The following is a 22,897-nucleotide window of genomic DNA, read 5'->3' as shown; positions in this document are numbered from 1 at the left end:
CTCAACATGGTGTTAGTCACGCTGTATGTACGGTAGTAGACTGACCTCAACATGGTGTTAGTCACGCTGTATGTACGGCAGTAGACTGACCTCAACATGGTACTGTGAGGTGTTAGTCACGCTGTATGTACGGTAGTAGACTGACCTCAACATGGTGTTAGTCACGCTGTATGTACGGTAGTAGACTGACCTCAACATGGTGTTAGTCACGCTGTATGTACGGTAGTAGACTGACCTCAACATGGTGTTAGTCACGCTGTATGTACGGTAGTAGACTGACCTCAACATGGTGTTAGTCACGCTGTATGTACGGTAGTAGACTGACCTCAACATGGTGTTAGTCACGCTGTATGTACGGTAGTAGACTGACCTCAACATGGTGTTAGTCACGCTGTATGTACGGTAGTAGACTGACCTCAACATGGTGTTAGTCACGCTGTATGTACGGTAGTAGACTGACCTCAACATGGTGTTAGTCACGCTGTATGTACGGTAGTAGACTGACCTCAACATGGTGTTAGTCACGCTGTATGTATGGTAGTAGACTGACCTCAACATGGTGTTAGTCATGCTGTATGTACGGTAGTAGACTGACCTCAACATGGTGTTAGTCACGCTGTATGTATGGTAGTAGACTGACCTCAACATGGTGTTAGTCACGCTGTATGTATGGTAGTAGACTGACCTCAACATGGTGTTAGTCACGCTGTATGTATGGTAGTAGACTGACCTCAACATGGTGTTAGTCATGCTGTATGTACGGTAGTAGACTGACCTCAACATGGTGTTAGTCACGCTGTATGTACGGTAGTAGACTGACCTCAACATGGTGTTAGTCACGCTGTATGTACGGTAGTAGACTGACCTCAACATGGTGTTAGTCACGCTGTATGTACGGTAGTAGACTGACCTCAACATGGTGTTAGTCACGCTGTATGTACGGCAGTAGACTGACCTCAACATGGTACTGCGAGGTGTTCGTCATGCTGTTGATGCTGTTTTTGGTGTAGTTCTTCCGTTGTTCTGGAGAACGACAGGACACAGTCAGCAGCAAAACAAACAGCATCTAGACAGAACTACAGTCATATCATAGCATGTCTGCTAGGTTACCATGGTACCATTACTACAGTATCATTAAGTATCATGCTCAGACAGAACTACAGTCATAATATAGCATGTCTCCTAGGTTACCATGGTACCATTACTACAGTATCATTAAGTATCATGCTCAGACAGAACTACAGTCATATCATAGCATGTCTGCTAGGTTACTATGGTACCATTACTACAGTATCATTAAGTATCATCCTCAGACAGAACTACAGTCATATCATAGCATGCTAGGTTACCATGGTACCATTACTACAGTATCATTAAGTATCATCCTCATGGAGAACTACAGTCATATCATAGCATGTCTGCTAGGTTACCATGGTACCATTACTACAGTATCATTAAGTATCATCCTCAGACAGAACTACAGTCATATCATAGCATGTCTGCTAGGTTACCATGGTACCATTACTACAGTATCATTAAGTATCATCCTCAGGGAGAACTACAGTCATATCATAGCATGTCTGCTAGGTTACCATGGTACCATTACTACAGTATCATTAAGTATCATCCTCAGACAGAACTACAGTCATATCATAGCATGCTGCTAGGTTACCATGGTACCATTACTACAGTATCATTAAGTATCATCCTCAGGGAGAACTACAGTCATATCATAGCATGCTGCTAGGTTACCATGGTACCATTACTACAGTATCATTAAGTATCATCCTCAGGAGAACTACAGTCATATCATAGCATGCTAGGTTACCATGGTACCATTACTACAGTATCATTAAGTATCATCCTCAGACAGAACTACAGTCATATCATAGCATGTCTGCTAGGTTACCATGGTATCATTACTACAGTATCATTAAGTATCATCCTCAGGGAGAACTACAGTCATATCATAACATGTCTGCTAGGTTACCATGGTACCATTACTACAGTATCATTAAGTATCATCCTCAGGGAGAACTACAGTCATATCATAGCATGCCTGCTAGGTTACCATGGTATCATTACTACAGTATCATCCTCAGGGAGAACTACAGTCATATCATAGCATGCTAGGTTACCATGGTACCATTACTACAGTATCATTAAGTATCATCCTCAGGGAGAACTACAGTCATATCATAGCATGTCTGCTAGGTTACCATGGTATCATTACTACAGTATCATTAAGTATCATTAAACATCACAGCATAGTTGAAAGATATGTGTTGTGTAGAAACCCAAAGTGGGTGGCCAGCAGAGAGAGATGGGCTGAGGGAAGCTGGGGGTTGGGATGGGCTGAGGGAAGCTGGGGGTTGGGATGGGCTGAGGGAAGCTGGGGGTTGGGATGGGCTGAGGGAAGCTGGGGGTTGGGATGGGCTGAGGGAAGCTGGGGGTTGGGATGGGCTGAGGGAAGCTGAGGGTTGGGATGGGGGGAAGCTGGGGGGTTGGGATGGGCTGAGGGAAGCTGAGGAAGCTGGGGTTGGGATGGGCTGAGGGAAGCTGGGGGTTGGGATGGGATGGGCTGAGGAAGCTGGGGTTGGGATGGGCTGAGGAAGCTGGGGGTTGGGATGGGCTGAGGGAAGCTGGGGGTTGGGATGGGCTGAGGAAGCTGAGGGTTGAGATGGATGGGCTGAGGGAAGCTGGGGGTTGGAATGGGCTGAGGAAGCTGAGGGTTGGGATGGGCTGAGGGAAGCTGAGGGTTGGGATGGGCTGAGTGAAGCTGAGGGTTGGGATGGGCTGAGGGAAGCTGAGGGTTGGGATGGGCTGAGGAAGCTGGGGGTTGGGATGGGATGGGCTGAGGAAGCTGAGGGTTGAGATGGGATGGAGGGAAGCTGAGGGTTTGGATGGGATGGGCTGAGGGAAGCTGAGGGTTGGGATGGGCTGAGTGAAGCTGAGGGTTGGGATGGGCTGAGGGAAGCTGAGGGTTGGGATGGGCTGAGGAAGCTGGGGGTTGGGATGGGATGGGCTGAGGAAGCTGAGGGTTGAGATGGGATGGGCTGAGGGTTTGGATGGGATGGGCTGAGGGAAGCTGAGGGTTGGGATGGGCTGAGGGAAGCTGAGGGTTGGGATGGGCTGAGGGAAGCTGGGGGTTGGGATGGGCTGAGGAAGCTGGGGTTGGGATGGGCTGAAAGCTGAGGGTTGGGATGGGATGGGCTGAGGGTTTGGATGGGATGGGCTGAGGAAGCTGGAGGGTTGGGAAGGGATGGGGGTGAGGGAAGCTGAGGGTTGGGATGGGCTGAGGGAAGCTGAGGGTTGGGATGGGATGGGCTGAGGGAAGCTGAGGGTTGGGATGGGCTGAGGAAGCTGAGGGTTGGGATGGGCTGAGGAAAGCTGAGGGTTGGGATGGACTGAGGAAGCTGAGGTTGGAATGGGCTGAGGAAGCTGGGGTTGGGAAAGGCTGAGGGAAGCTGAGGGTTGGGATGGATGGGCTGAGGAAGCTGAGGGTTGGGATGGGATGGGCTGAGGGAAGCTGAGGGTTGGGATGGGATGGGCTGAGGGAAGCTGAGGGTTGGGATGGGATGGGCTGAGGGAAGAGGGTTGGGATGGGATGGGCTGAGGGAAGCTGAGGGTTGGGATGGGCTGAGGGAAGCTGAGGGTTGGGATGGGCTGAGGGAAGCTGAGGGGATGGGATGGGCTGAGGGAAGCTGAGGGTTGGGATGGGCTGAGGAAGCTGAGGGTTGGGATGCTGAAGCTGAGGGTTGGGATGGGATGGGCTGAGGAAGCTGAGGGTTGGGATGGGATGGGCTGAGGAAGCTGAGGGTTGGGAAGGGCTGAGGGAAGCTGAGGGAAGCTGAGGGTTGGGATGGGCTGAGGAAGCTGAGGGTTGGGATGGGCTGAGGAAGCTGAGGGGGCTTGGGATTGGGATGGGCTGAGGGAAGCTGAGGGTTGGGATGGGATGGGCTGAGGGAAGCTGAGGGTTGGGATGGGATGGGCTGAGGGAAGCTGAGGGTTGGGATGGGATGGGCTGAGGAAGCTGGGGGTTGGGATGAGGATGGCCTGAGGAAGCTGAGGGTTGGGATGGGCTGAGGGCTGAGGGGGAAGCTGAGGGTTGGGATGGGCTGAGGGAAGCTGAGGGTTGGGATGGGAGGAAGCTGAGGCTGGGATGGGCTGAGGGAAGCTGAGGGTTGGGATGGGATGGGCTGAGGGAAGCTGAGGGTTGGGATGGGATGGGCTGAGGGAAGCTGGGGGTTGGGATGGGCTGAGGAAGCTGAGGGTTGGGATGGGGTTGGGATGGGCTGAGGGAAGCTGAGGGTTGGGATGGGATGGGCTGAGGAAGCTGAGGGTTGGGATGGGCTGAGGAAGCTGGGGTTGGGATGGGATGGGCTGAGGGAAGCTGAGGGTTGGGATGGGATGGGCTGAGGAAGCTGAGGGTTGGGATGGGCTGAGGAAGCTGAGGGTTGGGACAGGCTGAGGGAAGCTGAGGGTTGGGATGGGCTGAGGAAGCTGAGGGTTGGGATGGGCTGTTGGGGGTTTGGGATGGGCTGAGGGAAGCTGAGGGTTGGAATGGGCTGAGGAAGCTGGAGGGTTGGGATGGGATGGGCTGAGGGAAGCTGAGGGTTGGGATGGGATGGGCTGAGGGTTGGGATGGGCTGAGGAAGCTGAGGGTTGGGATGGGCTGAGGGAAGCTGGGGTTGGGATGGGCTGAGGAAGCTGAGGGTTGGGATGGGCTGAGGGAAGCTGAGGGGTTGGGATGGGATGGGCTGAGGGAAGCTGAGGGTTGGGATGGGATGGGCTGAGGAAGCTGAGGGTTGGGATGGACTGAGGAAGCTGAGGGTTGGGATGGGCTGAGGGAAGCTGGGGTTGGGAAAGAGGGAAGCTGAGGGTTGGGATGGGATGGGCTGAGGGAAGCTGAGGGTTGGGATGGGATGGGCTGAGGGAAGCTGGGGGTTGGGAAAGGCTGAGGAAGCTGAGGGTTGGGATGGGCTGAGGGGAAGCTGAGGGTTGGGATGGGCTGAGGGAAGCTGAGGGTTGGGATGGGCTGAGGAAGCTGAGGGTTGGGATGGGATGGGCTGAGGGAAGCTGAGGGTTGGGATGGGATGGGCTGAGGGAAGCTGGGGGTTGGGATGGGCTGAGGAAGCTGAGGGTTGGGATGGGGTTGGGATGGGCTGAGGGAAGCTGAGGGTTGGGATGGGATGGGCTGAGGAAGCTGAGGGTTGGGATGGGCTGAGGAAAGCTGAGGATGGGATGGGCTGAGGAAGCTGAGGGTTGGGATGGGCTGAGGAAACTGATGGTTGGGATGGGCTGAGGGAAGCTGGGGTTTGGGATGGGATGGGCTGAGGGAAGCTGGGGGTTGGGATGGCTGAGGGAAGCTGAGGGTTGGGATGGCTGAGGGTTGGGATGGGATGGGCTGAGGGAAGCTGAGGGTTGGGATGGGATGGGCTGAGGAAGCTGGGGGTTGGTAAAGGCTGAGGGAAGCTGAGGGTTGGGATGGGGCTGAGGGAAGCTGAGGGTTGGGATGGGCTGAGGAAAGCTGAGGGTAGGGATGGGATGGGCTGAGGGAAGCTGAGGGTTGAGATGGGATGGGCTGAGGGAAGCTGGGGGTTGGAATGGGCTGAGGGAAGCTGGGGGTTGGGATGGGCTGAGGGAAGTTGAGGGTTGGGATGGGCTGAGTGAAGCTGAGGGTTGGGATGGGCTGAGGAAGCTGGGGGTTGGGATGGGATGGGCTGAGGGGCTGAGGGTTGGGATGGGATGGGCTGAGGGAATGGGCTGAGGGAAGCTGAGGGTTGGGATGGGCTGAGGAAGCTGACGGTTGGGATGGGCTGAGGAAGCTGAGGGTTGGTATGGGATGGGCTGAGGGAAGCTGAGGGTTGGGATGGGCTGAGGGATGGGCTGAGGGAAGCTGGGGGTTGGAATGGGCTGAGGGAAGCTGAGGGTTGGGATGGACTGAGGAAGCTGAGGGTTGGGATGGGATGGGCTGAGGGTTGGGATGGGATGGGCTGAGGAAGCTGAGGGTTGGGATGGGCTGAGGAAGCTGAGGGTTGGGATGGGCTGAGGAAGCTGAGGGTTGGGATGGGCTGAGGGAAGCTGAGGGTTGGGATGGGATGGGCTGAGGGTTGAGGATTGGGATGGGCTGAGGGCTGAGGGTTTGGGATGGGCTGAGGAAGCTGAGGGTTGGGATGGGCTGAGGGAAGCTGAGGGTTGGGATGGGATGGGCTGAGGAAGCTGAGGGTTGGGATGGGATGGGCTGAGGAAGCTGAGGGTTGGGATGGGATGGGCTGAGGGAAGCTGAGGGTTGGGATGGGCTGGGCTGAGGAAAGCTGAGGGTTGGGATGGACTGAGGGAAGCTGAGGGTTGGAATGGGCTGAGGAAGCTGAGGGTTGGGATGGGCTGAGGAAGCTGGGGGTTGGGAAAGGCTGAGGAAGCTGAGGGTTGGGATGGGATGGGCTGAGGGAAGCTGAGGGTTGGGATGGGATGGGCTGAGGAAGCTGGGGGTTGGGAAAGGCTGAGGGAAGCTGAGGGTTGGGATGGCCTGAGGGAAGCTGAGGGTTGGGATGGCCTGAGGGAAGCTGAGGGTTGGGATGGGCTGAGGGAAGCTGAGGGTTGGGACGGGCTGAGGGAAGCTGAGGGTTGGTATGGGATGGGCTGAGGGAAGCTGAGGGTTGGGATGGGCTGAGGGAAGCTGGGGTTTGGGATGGGCTGAGGGAAGCTGAGGGTTGGAATGGGCTGAGGGAAGCTAAGGGTTGGGATGGGCTGAGGGAAGCTGAGGGTTGGGATGGGATGGGCTGAGGGTTGGGATGGGATGGGCTGAGGAAGCTGAGGGTTGGGATGGGCTGAGGAAGCTGAGGGTTGGGATGGGCTGAGGGGAAGCTGAGGGTTGGGATGGGATGGGCTGAGGGAAGCTGAGGGTTGGGATGGGATGGGCTGAGGAAGCTGAGGGTTGGGATGGGATGGGCTGAGGAAAGCTGAGGGTTGGGATGGACTGAGGGAAGCTGAGGGTTGGAATGGGCTGAGGAAGCTGAGGGTTGGGATGGGCTGAGGGAAGCTGGGGGTTGGGAAAGGCTGAGGGAAGCTGAGGGTTGGGATGGGATGGGCTGAGGAAGCTGAGGGTTGGGATGGGATGGGCTGAGGAAGCTGGGGGTTGGGAAAGGCTGAGGGAAGCTGAGGGTTGGGATGGCCTGAGGGAAGCTGAGGGTTGGGATGGCCTGAGGGAAGCTGAGGGTTGGGATGGGCTGAGGGAAGCTGAGGGTTGGGACAGGCTGAGGAAGCTGAGGGTTGGGGGATGGGCTGAGGGAAGCTGAGGGTTGGGATGGGCTGTTGGAAGCTGGGGTTTGGGATGGGCTGAGGAAGCTGAGGGTTGGAATGGGCTGAGGAAGCTAAGGGTTGGGATGGGCTGAGGAAGCTGAGGGTTGGGATGGGATGGGCTGAGGGGGGGTTGGGATGGGATGGGCTGAGGGAAGCTGAGGGTTGGGATGGGCTGAGGAAGCTGAGGGTTGGGATGGGCTGAGGAAGCTGAGGGTTGGGATGGGATGGGCTGAGGGAAGCTGAGGGTTGGGATGGGATGGGCTGAGGGAAGCTGAGGGTTGGGATGGGATGGGCTGAGGAAAGCTGAGGGTTGGGATGGACTGAGGAAGCTGAGGGTTGGAATGGGCTGAGGAAGCTGAGGGTTGGGATGGGCTGAGGAAGCTGAGGGTTGGGAAAGGCTGAGGAAGCTGAGGGTTGGGATGGGATGGGCTGAGGAAGCTGAGGGTTGGGATGGGATGGGCTGAGGGAAGCTGGGGGTTGGGAAAGGCTGAGGGAAGCTGAGGGTTGGGATGGCCTGAGGGAAGCTGAGGGTTGGGATGGGCTGAGGGAAGCTGAGGGTTGGGATGGGCTGAGGGAAGCTGAGGGTTGGGATGGGATGGGCTGAGGGAAGCTGGGGGTTGGTAAAGGCTGAGGGAAGCTGAGGGTTGGGATGGGGTTGGGATGGGCTGAGGGAAGCTGAGGGTAGGGATGGGATGGGCTGAGGGAAGCTGAGGGTTGGGATGGGCTGAGGGAAGCTGGGGTTTGGGATGGGATGGGCTGAGGGAAGCTGAGGGTTGGGATGGGCTGAGGGAAACTGAGGGTTGGGATGGGCTGAGGGAAGCTGGGGTTTGGGATGGGATGGGCTGAGGGAAGCTGGGGGTTGGGATGGCCTGAGGGAAGCTGAGGGTTGGGATATGCTGAGGGAAGCTGAGGGTTGGGATGGGATGGGCTGAGGGAAGCTGAGGGTTGGGATGGGATGGGCTGAGGGAAGCTGGGGGTTGGTAAAGGCTGAGGGAAGCTGAGGGTTGGGATGGGGTTGGGATGGGCTGAGGGAAGCTGAGGGTTGGGATGGGCTGAGGGAAGCTGAGGGTAGGGATGGGATGGGCTGAGGGAAGCTGAGGGTTGAGATGGGATGGGCTGAGGGAAGCTGGGGGTTGGAATGGGCTGAGGGAAGCTGGGGGTTGGGATGGGCTGAGGAAGTTGAGGGTTGGGATGGGCTGAGGAAGTTGAGGGTTGGGATGGGCTGAGGAAGCTGAGGGTTGGGATGGGCTGAGGAAGCTGGGGGTTGGGATGGGATGGGCTGAGTTGAAGCTGAGGGTTGAGATGGGATGGGCTGAGGGTTTGGATGGGATGGGCTGAGGGAAGCGGAGGGTTGGGATGGGCTGAGGGAAGCTGACGGTTGGGATGGGCTGAGGGAAGCTGGGGGTTGGGATGGGCTGAGGGAAGCTGAGGGTTAGGATGGGCTGAGTGAAGCTGAGGGTTGAGATGGGATGGGCTGAGGGTTTGGATGGGATGGGCTGAGGGAAGCGGAGGGTTGGGAAGGGATGGGCTGAGGGAAGCTGAGGGTTGGGACGGGCTGAGGGAAGCTGAGGGTTGGTATGGGATGGGCTGAGGGAAGCTGAGGGTTGGGATGGGCTGAGGGAAGCTGGGGTTTGGGATGGGATGGGCTGAGGGAAGCTGAGGGTTGGAATGGGCTGAGGGAAGCTAAGGGTTGGGATGGGATGGGCTGAGGGAAGCTGAGGGTTGGGATGGGATGGGCTGAGGGTTGGGATGGGCTGGGCTGAGGAAAGCTGAGGGTTGGGATGGACTGAGGGAAGCTGAGGGTTGGAATGGGCTGAGGGAAGCTGAGGGTTGGGATGGGCTGAGGGAAGCTGGGGGTTGGGAAAGGCTGAGGGAAGCTGAGGGTTGGGATGGGATGGGCTGAGGGAAGCTGAGGGTTGGGATGGGCTGAGGGAAGCTGGGGGTTGGGAAAGGCTGAGGGAAGCTGAGGGTTGGGATGGCCTGAGGGAAGCTGAGGGTTGGGATGGCCTGAGGAAGCTGAGGGTTGGGATGGGCTGAGGAAGCTGAGGGTTGGGACGGGCTGAGGGAAGCTGAGGGTTGGTATGGGATGGGCTGAGGGAAGCTGAGGGTTGGGATGGGCTGAGGGAAGCTGGGGTTTGGGATGGGCTGAGGAAGCTGAGGGTTGGAATGGGCTGAGGGAAGCTAAGGGTTGGGATGGGCTGAGGGAAGCTGAGGGTTGGGATGGGATGGGCTGAGGGTTAGGATGGGATGGGCTGAGGGAAGCTGAGGGTTGGGATGGGCTGAGGGAAGCTGAGGGTTGGGATGGGCTGAGGGAAGCTGAGGGTTGGGATGGGATGGGCTGAGGGAAGCTGAGGGTTGGGATGGGCTGAGGGAAGCTGAGGGTTGGGATGGGATGGGCTGAGGAAAGCTGAGGGTTGGGATGGACTGAGGGAAGCTGAGGGTTGGAATGGGCTGAGGGAAGCTGAGGGTTGGGATGGGCTGAGGGAAGCTGGGGGTTGGGAAAGGCTGAGGGAAGCTGAGGGTTGGGATGGGATGGGCTGAGGGAAGCTGAGGGTTGGGATGGGATGGGCTGAGGGAAGCTGGGGGTTGGGAAAGGCTGAGGGAAGCTGAGGGTTGGGATGGCCTGAGGGAAGCTGAGGGTTGGGATGGCCTGAGGGAAGCTGAGGGTTGGGATGGGCTGAGGGAAGCTGAGGGTTGGGACGGGCTGAGGGAAGCTGAGGGTTGGTATGGGATGGGCTGAGGGAAGCTGAGGGTTGGGATGGGCTGTTGGAAGCTGGGGTTTGGGATGGGCTGAGGGAAGCTGAGGGTTGGAATGGGCTGAGGGAAGCTAAGGGTTGGGATGGGCTGAGGGAAGCTGAGGGTTGGGATGGGATGGGCTGAGGGTTGGGATGGGATGGGCTGAGGGAAGCTGAGGGTTGGGATGGGATGGGCTGAGGGAAGCTGAGGGTTGGGATGGGCTGAGGGAAGCTGAGGGTTGGGATGGGATGGGCTGAGGGAAGCTGAGGGTTGGGATGGGCTGAGGGAAGCTGAGGGTTGGGATGGGATGGGCTGGAATGGGAAAGCTGAGGGTTGGGATGGGCTGAGGGAAGCTGGGGGTTGGGATGGGATGGGCTGAGGGAAGCTGAGGGTTGGGATGGGCTGAGGGAAGCTGAGGGTTGGGAAGGCTGAGGGTTGGGATGGCCTGAGGAAGCTGAGGGTTGGGATGGCCTGAGGGAAGCTGAGGGTTGGGATGGGATGGGCTGAGGGAAGCTGAGGGTTGGGATGGGATGGGCTGAGGGAAGCTGGGGGGGTTGGTAAAGGCTGAGGGAAGCTGAGGGTTGGGATGGGGTTGGGATGGGCTGAGGGAAGCTGAGGGTAGGGATGGGATGGGCTGAGGGAAGCTGAGGGTTGGGATGGGCTGAGGAAGCTGGGGTTTGGGATGGGATGGGCTGAGGGAAGCTGGGGGTTGGGATGGGATGGGCTGAGGGAAGCTGAGGTTGGGATGGGCTGAGGAAGCTGAGGGTTGGGATGGGCTGAGGGAAGCTGAGGGTTGGGATGGGCTGAGGAAGCTGGGGGTTGGGATGGCCTGAGGAAAGCTGAGGGTTGGGATGGGCTGAGGGGAGCTGAGGGTTGGGATGGGCTGAGGAAGCTGAGGGTTGGGATGGGATGGGCTGAGGAAGCTGAGGGTTGGGATGGGCTGAGGGAAGCTGAGGGTAGGGATGGGATGGGCTGAGGGAAGCTGAGGGTTGGGTTAGGATGGGCTGAGGAAAGCTGAGGGTTGGGATGGGCTGAGGAAGCTGGGGTTTGGGATGGGATGGGCTGAGGAAGCTGGGGGTTGGGATGGGATGGGCTGAGGAAGCTGAGGGTTGGGATGGGCTGAGGAAGCTGGGGGTTGGGTTGGGATGGGCTGAGGGAAGCTGAGGGTTGGGATGGGCTGAGGGAAGCTGAGGGTTGGGATGGGATGGGCTGAGGAAAGCTGAGGGTTGGGATGGGCTGAGGGAAGCTGGGGGTTGGGATGGGATGGGCTGAGGGAAGCTGAGGGTTGGGATGGGCTGAGGGAAGCTGGGGGTTGGGATGGGATGAGGGAAGCTGAGGGTTGGGATGGGCTGAGGGAAGCTGGGGTTTGGGATGGGATGGGCTGAGGGAAGCTGAGGGTTGGGATGGGCTGAGGGAAACTGAGGGTTGGGATGGGATGGGCTGAGGGAAACTGAGGGTTGGGTTAGGATGGGCTGAGGAAAGCTGAGGGTTGGGATGGGCTGAGGGAAGCTGGGGTTTGGGATGGGATGGGCTGAGGGAAGCTGAGGGTTGGGATGGGCTGAGGGAAACTGAGGGTTGGGATGGGCTGAGGGAAACTGAGGGTTGGGATGGGATGGGCTGTGGGAGGATCTCGAAGGGTGGGGGCTGTGGGAGGGTCTAGAAGGGTGGGGGCTGTGGGAGGGTCTCGAAGGGGGGTGCTGTGGGAGGGTCTCGAAGGGGAAGCTGAGGGTTGGGATGGGCTGAGGGAAGCTGAGGGTTGGGATGGGATGGGCTGAGGGAAGCTGAGGGTTGGGTTGGGATGGGCTGAGGGAAGCTGAGTGCTGGGATGGGATGGGCTGTGGGAGGGTCTCGAAGGGTGGGGGCTGTGGGAGGGTCTCGAAGGGTGGGGGCTGTGGGAGGGTCTACAAGGGGGGCTGTGGGAGGGTCTCGAAGGGGGGGCTGTGGGAGGCTCTCGAAGGGGGGCTGTGGGAGGGTCTCGAAGGGGGGGGCTGTGGGAGGGTCTAGAAGGGGGGGCTGTGGGAGGGTCTCGAGGGTGGGGGGCTGTGGGAGGGTCTCGAAGGGTGGGGGGGGGCTGTGGGAGGGTCTCGAAGGGGGGGGCTGTGGGAGGGTCTCGAAGGGGGGGGGCTGTGGGAGGGTCTCGAAGGGGGGCTGTGGGAGGGTCTCGAAGGGGGGCTGTGGGAGGGTCTAGAAGCTGGGGCTGTGGGAGGGTCTCGAAGGGTGGGGCTGTGGGAGGGTCTCGAAGGGTGGGGGGCTGTGGGAGGGTCTCGAAGGGGGGGGGCTGTGGGAGGGTCTCGAAGGGTGGGGGCTGTGGGAGGGTCTAGAAGGGTGGGGGCTGTGGGAGGGTCTCGAAGGGTGGGGGCTGTGGGAGGGTCTCGAAGGGGGGCTGTGGGAGGGTCTCGAAGGGGGGGGGGGCTGTGGGAGGGTCTCGAAGGGGGGCTGTGGGAGGGTCTAGAAGCGGGGGCTGTGGGAGGGTCTCGAAGGGTGGGGCTGTGGGAGGGTCTCGAAGGGTGGGGGGGCTGTGGGAGGGTCTCGAAGGGGGGGCGGCTGTGGGAGGGTCTAGAAGGGTGGGGGCTGTGGGAGGGTCTCGAAGGGTGGGGGCTGTGGGAGGGTCTCGAAGGGTGGGGGCTGTGGGAGGGTCTCGAAGGGGGGGGCTGTGGGAGGGTCTAGAAGGGTGGGGGCTGTGGGAGGGTCTCGAAGGGTGGGGGCTGTGGGAGGGTCTCGAAGGGTGGGGGCTGTGGGAGGGTCTCAAAAGGGGTCTCAAAGGGGTCTCAAAGGGGTGTTGTGGGAGGGTCTCCAAGGGGGAGGACTGTGGGAGGGTCTAGAAGGGAGTGGAGATAAGGACTACAGACTACCAGTAGTAGGGGTTATTAGGGGAGTGGAGATAAGGACTACAGACTACTAATAGTAGGGGTTATTAGTGGAGTGGAGATAAGGACCACAGACTACCAGTAGTAGGGGTTATTAGGGGAGTGGAGATAAGGACTACAGACTACTAGTAGTAGGGGTTATTAGGGGAGTGGAGATAAGGACTACAGACTACTAGTAGTAGGGGTTATTAGGGGAGTGGAGCTAAGGACTACAGACTACTAGTAGTAGGGGTTATTAGGGGAGTGGAGATAAGGACTACAGACTACCAGTAGTAGGGGTTATTAAGGGAGTGGAGATAAGGACTACAGACTACCAGTAGTAGGGGTTATTAGGAGAGTGGAGTTTAGGACTACAGACTACCAGTAGTAGGGGTTATTAGGAGAGTGGAGATAAGGACTACAGACTACCAGTAGTAGGGGTTATTAGGGGAGTGGAGATAAGGACTACCAGTAGTAGGGGTTATTAGGGGAGTGGAGATAAGGATACAGACTACCAGTAGTAGGGGTTATTAGGGGAGTGGAGATAAGGACTACAGACTACCAGTAGTAGGGGTTATTAGGGGAGTGGAGATAAGGATACAGACTACCAGTAGTAGGGGTTATTAGGGGAGTGGAGATAAGGACTACAGACTACCAGTAGTAGGGGTTATTAGGGGAGTGGAGATAAGGACTACAGACTACCAGTAGTAGGGGTTATTAGGGGAGTGGAGATAAGGACTACAGACTACCAGTAGTAGGGGTTATTAGGGGAGTGGAGATAAGGACTACAGACTACCAGTAGTAGGGGTTATTAGGGGAGTGGAGATAAGGACTACAGACTACCAGTAGTAGGGGTTATTAGGGGAGTGGAGATAAGGACTACAGACTACCAGTAGTAGGGGTTATTAGGGGAGTGGAGTTTAGGACTACGGACTACCAGTAGTAGGGGTTATTAGGAGAGTGGAAATAAGGACTACAGACTATTAGTAGTAGGGGTTATTTGGGGAGTGGAGCAGGTGAAGTGTTCTAGTGTTCTACAACAGCAGGGGAAGTGTTCTAGTGTTCTACAACAGCAGGGGAAGTGTTCTAGGGTTCTACAACAGCAGGTGAAGTGTTCTAGTGTTCTACAACAGCAGGTGAAGTGTTCTAGTGTTCTACAACAGCAGGGGAAGTGTTCTACGGGGTCTACAACAGCAGGGGAAGTGTTGTAGGGTTCTACAACTGCAGGGGAAGTGTTCTAGTGTTCTACATCTCCTCTAGAACAGAACAGCAGGAGGATCCCAGAGGGGCCAGGGTGACTTCCTCTCAGAACAGAAGGTCCAGGGAGCGAAAGAGAGACAACACTTCAAGGTTATCAGTCTCTTCTGCAGAACCAAATAAAGCTCTCTGCTCTCTGACAGGTTAGAGTATGTTCTGTCCTACAGCCTCAGGGTACAGTACACTACATTATTACAACTACACATTATCATGCATATACATTATCATGTCTATACATTATCACATCTATACATGATCACATATATACATTATCACACCTATACATGTTCATGTCTATAAGTTATCATGTATATATATTATCACATGTATACTTTAGTGTCTATACATTATCGTGTTTATACATTATCGCCGATATACATGATCATGCATGTGCGTTACCGTGTATATACACATTATCGTCTATATACATAATCGTGTCTGTACATTATCGCGACTATACTTTATCATGTCTATACATTACCGTGTCAATACATTCTCGCCTCTATGCATTATCATGTCTGTATGTTATTGTGTCTATACATTATCATGTCTGTATGTTATTGTGTCTATACATTATCATGTCTGTATGTTATTGTGTCTATGCATTATCATGTCTGTATGTTATTGTGTCTATGCATTATCATGTCTGTATGTTATTGTGTCTATACATTATCATGTCTGTATGTTATTGTGTCTATACATTACCGTGTCAATACATTATCATGTCTGTATGTTATTATGCATACATTATCATGTCTGTATGTTATTGTGTCTATACATTATCATGTCTGTATGTTATTGTGTCTATACATTATCATGTCTGTATGTTATTGTGTCTATACATTATCATGTCTGTATGTTATTGTGTCTATACATTATCATGTCTGTATGTTATTGTGTCTATACATTATCATGTCTGTATGTTATTGTGTCTATACATTATCATGTCTGTATGTTATTGTGTCTATACATTACTGTGTCAATACATTCTCGCCTCTATGCATTATCATGTCTGTATGTTATTGTGTCTATACATTATCATGTCTGTATGTTATTGTGTCTATGCATTATCATGTCTGTATGTTATTGTGTCTATACATTATCATGTCTGTATGTTATTGTGTTTATGCATTATCATGTCTGTATGTTATTGTGTCTATACATTATCATGTCTGTATGTTATTGTGTCTATACATTATCATGTCTGTATGTTATTGTGTCTATACATTATCATGTCTGTATGTTATTGTGTCTATACATTATCATGTCTGTATGTTATTGTGTCTATACATTATCATGTCTGTATGTTATTGTGTCTATACATTATCATGTCTGTATGTTATTGTGTCTATACATTATCATGTCTGTATGTTATTGTGTCTATACATTGTCTGTATCTATGTCTGTATGTTATTGTGTCTATACATTATCATGTCTGTATGTTATTGTGTATGTCTGTATGTTATTGTGTCTATACATTATCATGTCTGTATGTTATTGTGTCTATACATTATCATGTCTGTATGTTATTGTGTCTATACATTATCATGTCTGTATGTTATTGTGTCTATACATTATCATGTCTGTATGTTATTGTGTCTATACATTATCATGTCTGTATGTTATTGTGTCTATACATTATCATGTCTGTATGTTATTGTGTCTATACATTATCATGTCTGTATGTTATTGTGTCTATACATTATCATGTCTGTATGTTATTGTGTCTATACATTATCATGTCTGTATGTTATTGTGTCTATACATTATCATGTCTGTATGTTATTGTGTCTATACATTATCATGTCTGTATGTTATTGTGTCTATACATTATCATGTCTGTATGTTATTGTGTCTATACATTATCATGTCTGTATGTTATTGTGTCTATACATTATCATGTCTGTATGTTATTGTGTCTATACATTATCATGTCTGTATGTTATTGTGTCTATACATTATCATGTCTGTATGTTATTGTGTCTATACATTATCATGTCTGTATGTTATTGTGTCTATACATTATCATGTCTGTATGTTATTGTGTCTATACATTATCATGTCTGTATGTTATTGTGTCTATTTATCATGTCTGTATGTTATTGTGTCTATACATTATCATGTCTGTATGTTATTGTGTCTATACATTATCATGTCTGTATGTTATTGTGTCTATACATTATCATGTCTGTATGTTATTGTGTCTATACATTATCATGTCTGTATGTTATTGTGTCTATACATTATCATGTCTGTATGTTATTGTGTCTATACATTATCATGTCTGTATGTTATTGTGTCTATACATTATCATGTCTGTATGTTATTGTGTCTATACATTATCATGTCTGTATGTTATTGTGTCTATACATTATCATGTCTGTATGTTATGTGTCTATACATTATCATGTCTGTATGTTATTGTGTCTATACATTATCATGTCTGTATGTTATTGTGTCTATACATTATCATGTCTGTATGTTATTGTGTCTATACATTATCATGTCTGTATGTTATTGTGTCTATACATTATCATGTCTGTATGTTATTGTGTCTATAATTATCATGTCTGTATGTTATTGTGTCTATGTTATCATGTCTGTATGTTATTGTGTCTATACATTATCATGTCTGTATGTTATTGTGTCTATACATTATCATGTCTGTATGTTATTGTGTTATCTATACATTATCATGTCTGTATGTTATTGTGTCTATACATTATCATGTCTGTATGTTATTGTGTCTATACATTATCATGTCTGTATGTTATTGTGTCTATACATTATCATGTCTGTATGTTATTGTGTCTATACATTATCATGTCTGTATGTTATTGTGTCTATACATTATCATGTCTGTATGTTATTGTGTCTATACATTATCATGTCTGTATGTTATTGTGTCTATACATTATCATGTCTGTATGTTATTGTGTCTATACATTATCATGTCTGTATGTTATTGTGTCTATGCATTATCATGTCTGTATGTTATTGTGTCTATACATTATCATGTCTGTATGTTATTGTGTCTATACATTATCATGTATGTTATTGTGTCTATACATTATCATGTCTGTATGTTATTGTCTATACATTATCATGTCTGTATGTTATTGTGTCTATGCATTATCATGTCTGTATGTTATTGTGTCTATACATTATCATGTCTGTATGTTATTGTGTCTATACATTATCATGTCTGTATGTTATTGTGTCTATACATTATCATGTCTGTATGTTATTGTGTCTATACATTATCATTGTATCATGTCTGTATGTTATTGTGTCTATACATTATCATGTCTGTATGTTATTGTGTCTATACATTATCATGTCTGTATGTTATTGTGTCTATGCATTATCATGTCTGTATGTTATTGTGTCTATACATTATCATGTCTGTATGTTATTGTGTCTATACATTATCATGTCTGTATGTTATTGTGTCTATACATTATCATGTCTGTATGTTATTGTGTCTATACATTATCATGTCTGTATGTTATTGTGTCTATACATTATCATGTCTGTATGTTATTGTGTCTATACATTATCATGTCTGTATGTTATTGTGTCTATACATTATCATGTCTGTATGTTATTGTGTCTATGTTATTGTGTCTATACATTATCATGTCTGTATGTTATTGTGTCTATACATTATCATGTCTGTCTGTATGTTATTGTGTCTATACATTATCATGTCTGTATGTTATTGTGTCTATACATTATCATGTCTGTATGTTATTGTGTCTATACATTATCATGTCTGTATGTTATTGTGTCTATACATTATCATGTCTGTATGTTATTGTGTCTATACATTATCATGTCTGTATGTTATTGTGTCTATACATTATCATGTCTGTATGTTATTGTGTCTATACATTATCATGTCTGTATGTTATTGTGTCTATACATTATCATGTCTGTATGTTATTGTGTCTATGCATTATCATGTCTGTATGTTATTGTGTCTATACATTATCATGTCTGTATGTTATTGTGTCTATACATTATCATGTCTGTATGTTATTGTGTCTATACATTATCATGTCTGTATGTTATTGTGTCTATACATTATCATGTCTGTATGTTATTGTGTCTATACATTATCATGTCTGTATGTTATTGTGTCTATACATTATCATGTCTGTATGTTATTGTGTCTATGCATTATCATGTCTGTATGTTATTGTGTCTATACATTATCATGTCTGTATGTTATTGTGTCTATACATTATCATGTCTGTATGTTATTGTGTCTATACATTATCATGTCTGTATGTTATTGTGTCTATACATTATCATGTCTGTATGTTATTGTGTCTATACATTATCATGTCTGTATGTTATTGTGTCTATACATTATCATGTCTGTATGTTATTGTGTCTATACATTATCATGTCTGTATGTTATTGTGTCTATACATTATCATGTCTGTATGTTATTGTGTCTATACATTATCATGTCTGTATGTTATTGTGTCTATACATTATCATGTCTGTATGTTATTGTGTCTATACATTATCATGTCTGTATGTTATTGTGTCTATACATTATCATGTCTGTATGTTATTGTGTCTATACATTATCATGTCTGTATGTTATTGTGTCTATACATTATCATGTCTGTATGTTATTGTGTCTATACATTATCATGTCTGTATGTTATTGTGTCTATACATTATCATGTCTGTATGTTATTGTGTCTATACATTATCATGTCTGTATGTTATTGTGTCTATACATTATCATGTCTGTATGTTATTGTGTCTATACATTATCATGTCTGTATGTTATTGTGTCTATACATTATCATGTCTGTATGTTATTGTGTCTATACATTATCATGTCTGTATGTTATTGTGTCTATACATTATCATGTCTGTATGTTATTGTGTCTATACATTATCATGTCTGTATGTTATTGTGTCTATACATTATCATGTCTGTATGTTATTGTGTCTATGCATTATCATGTCTGTATGTTATTGTGTCTATACATTATCATGTCTGTATGTTATTGTGTCTATACATTATCATGTCTGTATGTTATTGTGTCTATACATTATCATGTCTGTATGTTATTGTGTCTATACATTATCATGTCTGTATGCATTATCATGTCTGTATGTTATTGTGTCTATACATTATCATGTCTGTATGTTATTGTGTCTATGCATTATCATGTCTGTATGTTATTGTGTCTATACATTATCATGTCTGTATGTTATTGTGTCTATGCATTATCATGTCTGTATGTTATTGTGTCTATACATTATCATGTCTGTATGTTATTGTGTCTATACATTATCATGTCTGTATGTTATTGTGTCTATACATTATCATGTCTGTATGTTATTGTGTCTATACATTATCATGTCTGTATGTTATTGTGTCTATACATTATCATGTCTGTATGTTATTGTGTCTATACATTATCATGTCTGTATGTTATTGTGTCTATGCATTATCATGTCTGTATGTTATTGTGTCTATACATTATCATGTCTGTATGTTATTGTGTCTATACATTATCATGTCTGTATGTTATTGTGTCTATACATTACCGTGTCAATACATTCTCGCCTCTATGCATTATCATGTCTGTATGTTATTGTGTCTATACATTATCATGTCTGTATGTTATTGTGTCTATACATTATCATGTCTGTATGTTATTGTGTCTATACATTATCATGTCTGTATGTTATTGTGTCTATACATTATCATGTCTGTATGTTATTGTGTCTATACATTATCATGTCTGTATGTTATTGTGTCTATACATTATCATGTCTGTATGTTATTGTGTCTATACATTATCATGTCTGTATGTTATTGTGTCTATACATTACCGTGTCAATACATTCTCGTGTCTATGCATTATCATGTCTGTATGTTATTGTGTCTATACATTATCATGTCTGTATGTTATTGTGTCTATACATTATCATGTCTGTATGTTATTGTGTCTATACATTATCATGTCTGTATGTTATTGTGTCTATACATTATCATGTCTGTATGTTATTGTGTCTATACATTACCGTGTCAATACATTCTCGCCTCTATGCATTATCATGTCTGTATGTTATTGTGTCTATACATTATCATGTCTGTATGTTATTGTGTCTATACATTATCATGTCTGTATGTTATTGTGTCTATACATTATCATGTCTGTATGTTATTGTGTCTATACATTATCATGTCTGTATGTTATTGTGTCTATACATTATCATGTCTGTATGTTATTGTGTCTATACATTATCATGTCTGTATGTTATTGTGTCTATACATTATCATGTCTGTATGTTATTGTGTCTATACATTACCGTGTCAATACATTCTCGCCTCTATGCATTATCATGTCTGTATGTTATTGTGTCTATACATTATCATGTCTGTATGTTATTGTGTCTATGCATTATCATGTCTGTATGTTATTGTGTCTATACATTATCATGTCTGTATGTTATTGTGTCTATGCATTATCATGTCTGTATGTTATTGTGTCTATACATTATCATGTCTGTATGTTATTGTGTCTATACATTATCATGTCTGTATGTTATTGTGTCTATACATTATCATGTCTGTATGTTATTGTGTCTATACATTATCATGTCTGTATGTTATTGTGTCTATACATTATCATGTCTGTATGTTATTGTGTCTATACATTATCATGTCTGTATGTTATTGTGTCTATACATTATCATGTCTGTATGTTATTGTGTCTATGCATTATCATGTCTGTATGTTATTGTGTCTATACATTATCATGTCTGTATGTTATTGTGTCTATACATTATCATGTCTGTATGTTATTGTGTCTATGCATTATCATGTCTGTATGTTATTGTGTCTATGCATTATCATGTCTGTATGTTATTGTGTCTATGCATTATCATGTCTGTATGTTATTGTGTCTATACATTATCATGTCTGTATGTTATTGTGTCTATACATTATCATGTCTGTATGTTATTGTGTCTATACATTATCATGTCTGTATGTTATTGTGTCTATACATTATCATGTCTGTATGTTATTGTGTCTATGCATTATCATGTCTGTATGTTATTGTGTCTATGCATTATCATGTCTGTATGTTATTGTGTCTATATATTATCATGTCTGTATGTTATTGTGTCTATGCATTATCATGTCTGTATGTTATTGTGTCTATACATTATCATGTCTGTATGTTATTGTGTCTATGCATTATCATGTCTGTATGTTATTGTGTCTATACATTATCATGTCTGTATGTTATTGTGTCTATACATTATCATGTCTGTATGTTATTGTGTCTATACATTATCATGTCTGTATGTTATTGTGTCTATACATTATCATGTCTGTATGTTATTGTGTCTATACATTATCATGTCTGTATGTTATTGTGTCTATACATTATCATGTCTGTATGTTATTGTGTCTATACATTATCATGTCTGTATGTTATTGTGTCTATACATTATCATGTCTGTATGTTATTGTGTCTATGCATTATCATGTCTGTATGTTATTGTGTCTATACATTATCATGTCTGTATGTTATTGTGTCTATGCATTATCATGTCTGTATGTTATTGTGTCTATGCATTATCATGTCTGTATGTTATTGTGTCTATGCATTATCATGTCTGTATGTTATTGTGTCTATACATTATCATGTCTGTGTGTTATTGTGTCTATACATTATCATGTCTGTATGTTATTGTGTCTATACATTATCATGTCTGTATGTTATTGTGTCTATACATTATCATGTCTGTATTTCACACTCAAAAGCCACAACCTTCATTTCACCGGTTGTTCTGATAACCTAGAATCTGTCATTTGGTTTTGCAGAAGATTGTGAAGCTTTGGCAACACACACATGCACACTCACTGGGCCGACGCACACACACACACCAAACACACACACACACACCAAACACACACACAGACACATACAGAGCACACACACACCAAACACACACACAGACACACACCAAACACACACACAGACACACACCAAACACACACACAGACACACACCAAACACACACACCAAACACACACCAAACAGGGCGCTGTTGAGTCTACCTTTCTTTTTATGTTTGGCTGACGTGTGGAGGAAGTATATTCCATCTGTTCCTGTGAGTGAGGTGATGAAGAGATGGAGAGATGGAGAGATGAGAGATGGAGAGATGAGAGATGGAGAGATGAGAGATGGAGTGATGAGAGATGGAGAGATGGAGAGATGAAGAGATGGGAGAGGGAGAGATGAGAGATGGAGAAATGAGAGATGGAGAGATGGAGAGATGAAGAGATGGAGAGAGGGAGAGATGGAGTGATGAGAGATGGAGTGATGAGAGATGGAGAGATGGAGAGATGAAGAGATGGAGAGAGGGAGAGATGGAGTGATGAGAGATGGAGAGATGGAGAGATGAGAGATGGAGAGATGATGGAGAGATGAGAGATGGAGAGATGGAGAGATGAAGAGATGGAGAGATGAAGAGATGGAGAGAGGGAGAGATGGAGTGATGAGAGATGGAGAGATGGAGTGATGAGAGATGGAGAGATGAGAGATGGAGAGATGGAGAGATGAGAGATGAAGAGATGGAGAGATGAGAGATGGAGAGAGATGGAGAGATGGAGAGATGGAGAGATGGAGAGATGGAGTGATGAGAGATGGAGAGATGGAGAGATGAAGAGATGGAGAGATGAAGAGATGGAGAGAGGGAGAGAT

General features: G+C 47.7%; 1 protein-coding gene across 1 annotated transcript in view; it reads right to left on the bottom strand.

Moving 5' to 3' along the window:
* LOC124019920 (epidermal growth factor receptor kinase substrate 8-like) overlaps positions 1-22,897 on the bottom strand; it is a gene marked incomplete at its 5' end in the record, with an annotated part of 181,377 nt that overhangs the window by 72,837 nt on the left and 85,643 nt on the right. Inside the window, 2 exons of the mRNA XM_046335367.1 lie at positions 956-1,023; positions 22,252-22,302. Of these exons, the coding sequence (XP_046191323.1) occupies positions 956-1,023; positions 22,252-22,302 (119 nt within the window). The remainder of the gene's footprint in view (positions 1-955; positions 1,024-22,251; positions 22,303-22,897) is intronic.

This window comes from Oncorhynchus gorbuscha, unplaced genomic scaffold, assembly GCF_021184085.1.
Source record: "Oncorhynchus gorbuscha isolate QuinsamMale2020 ecotype Even-year unplaced genomic scaffold, OgorEven_v1.0 Un_scaffold_724, whole genome shotgun sequence".
Classification (NCBI taxonomy): Eukaryota; Metazoa; Chordata; class Actinopteri; order Salmoniformes; family Salmonidae; genus Oncorhynchus; species Oncorhynchus gorbuscha.
This window is presented reverse-complemented; position numbering and strand designations above follow the sequence as displayed.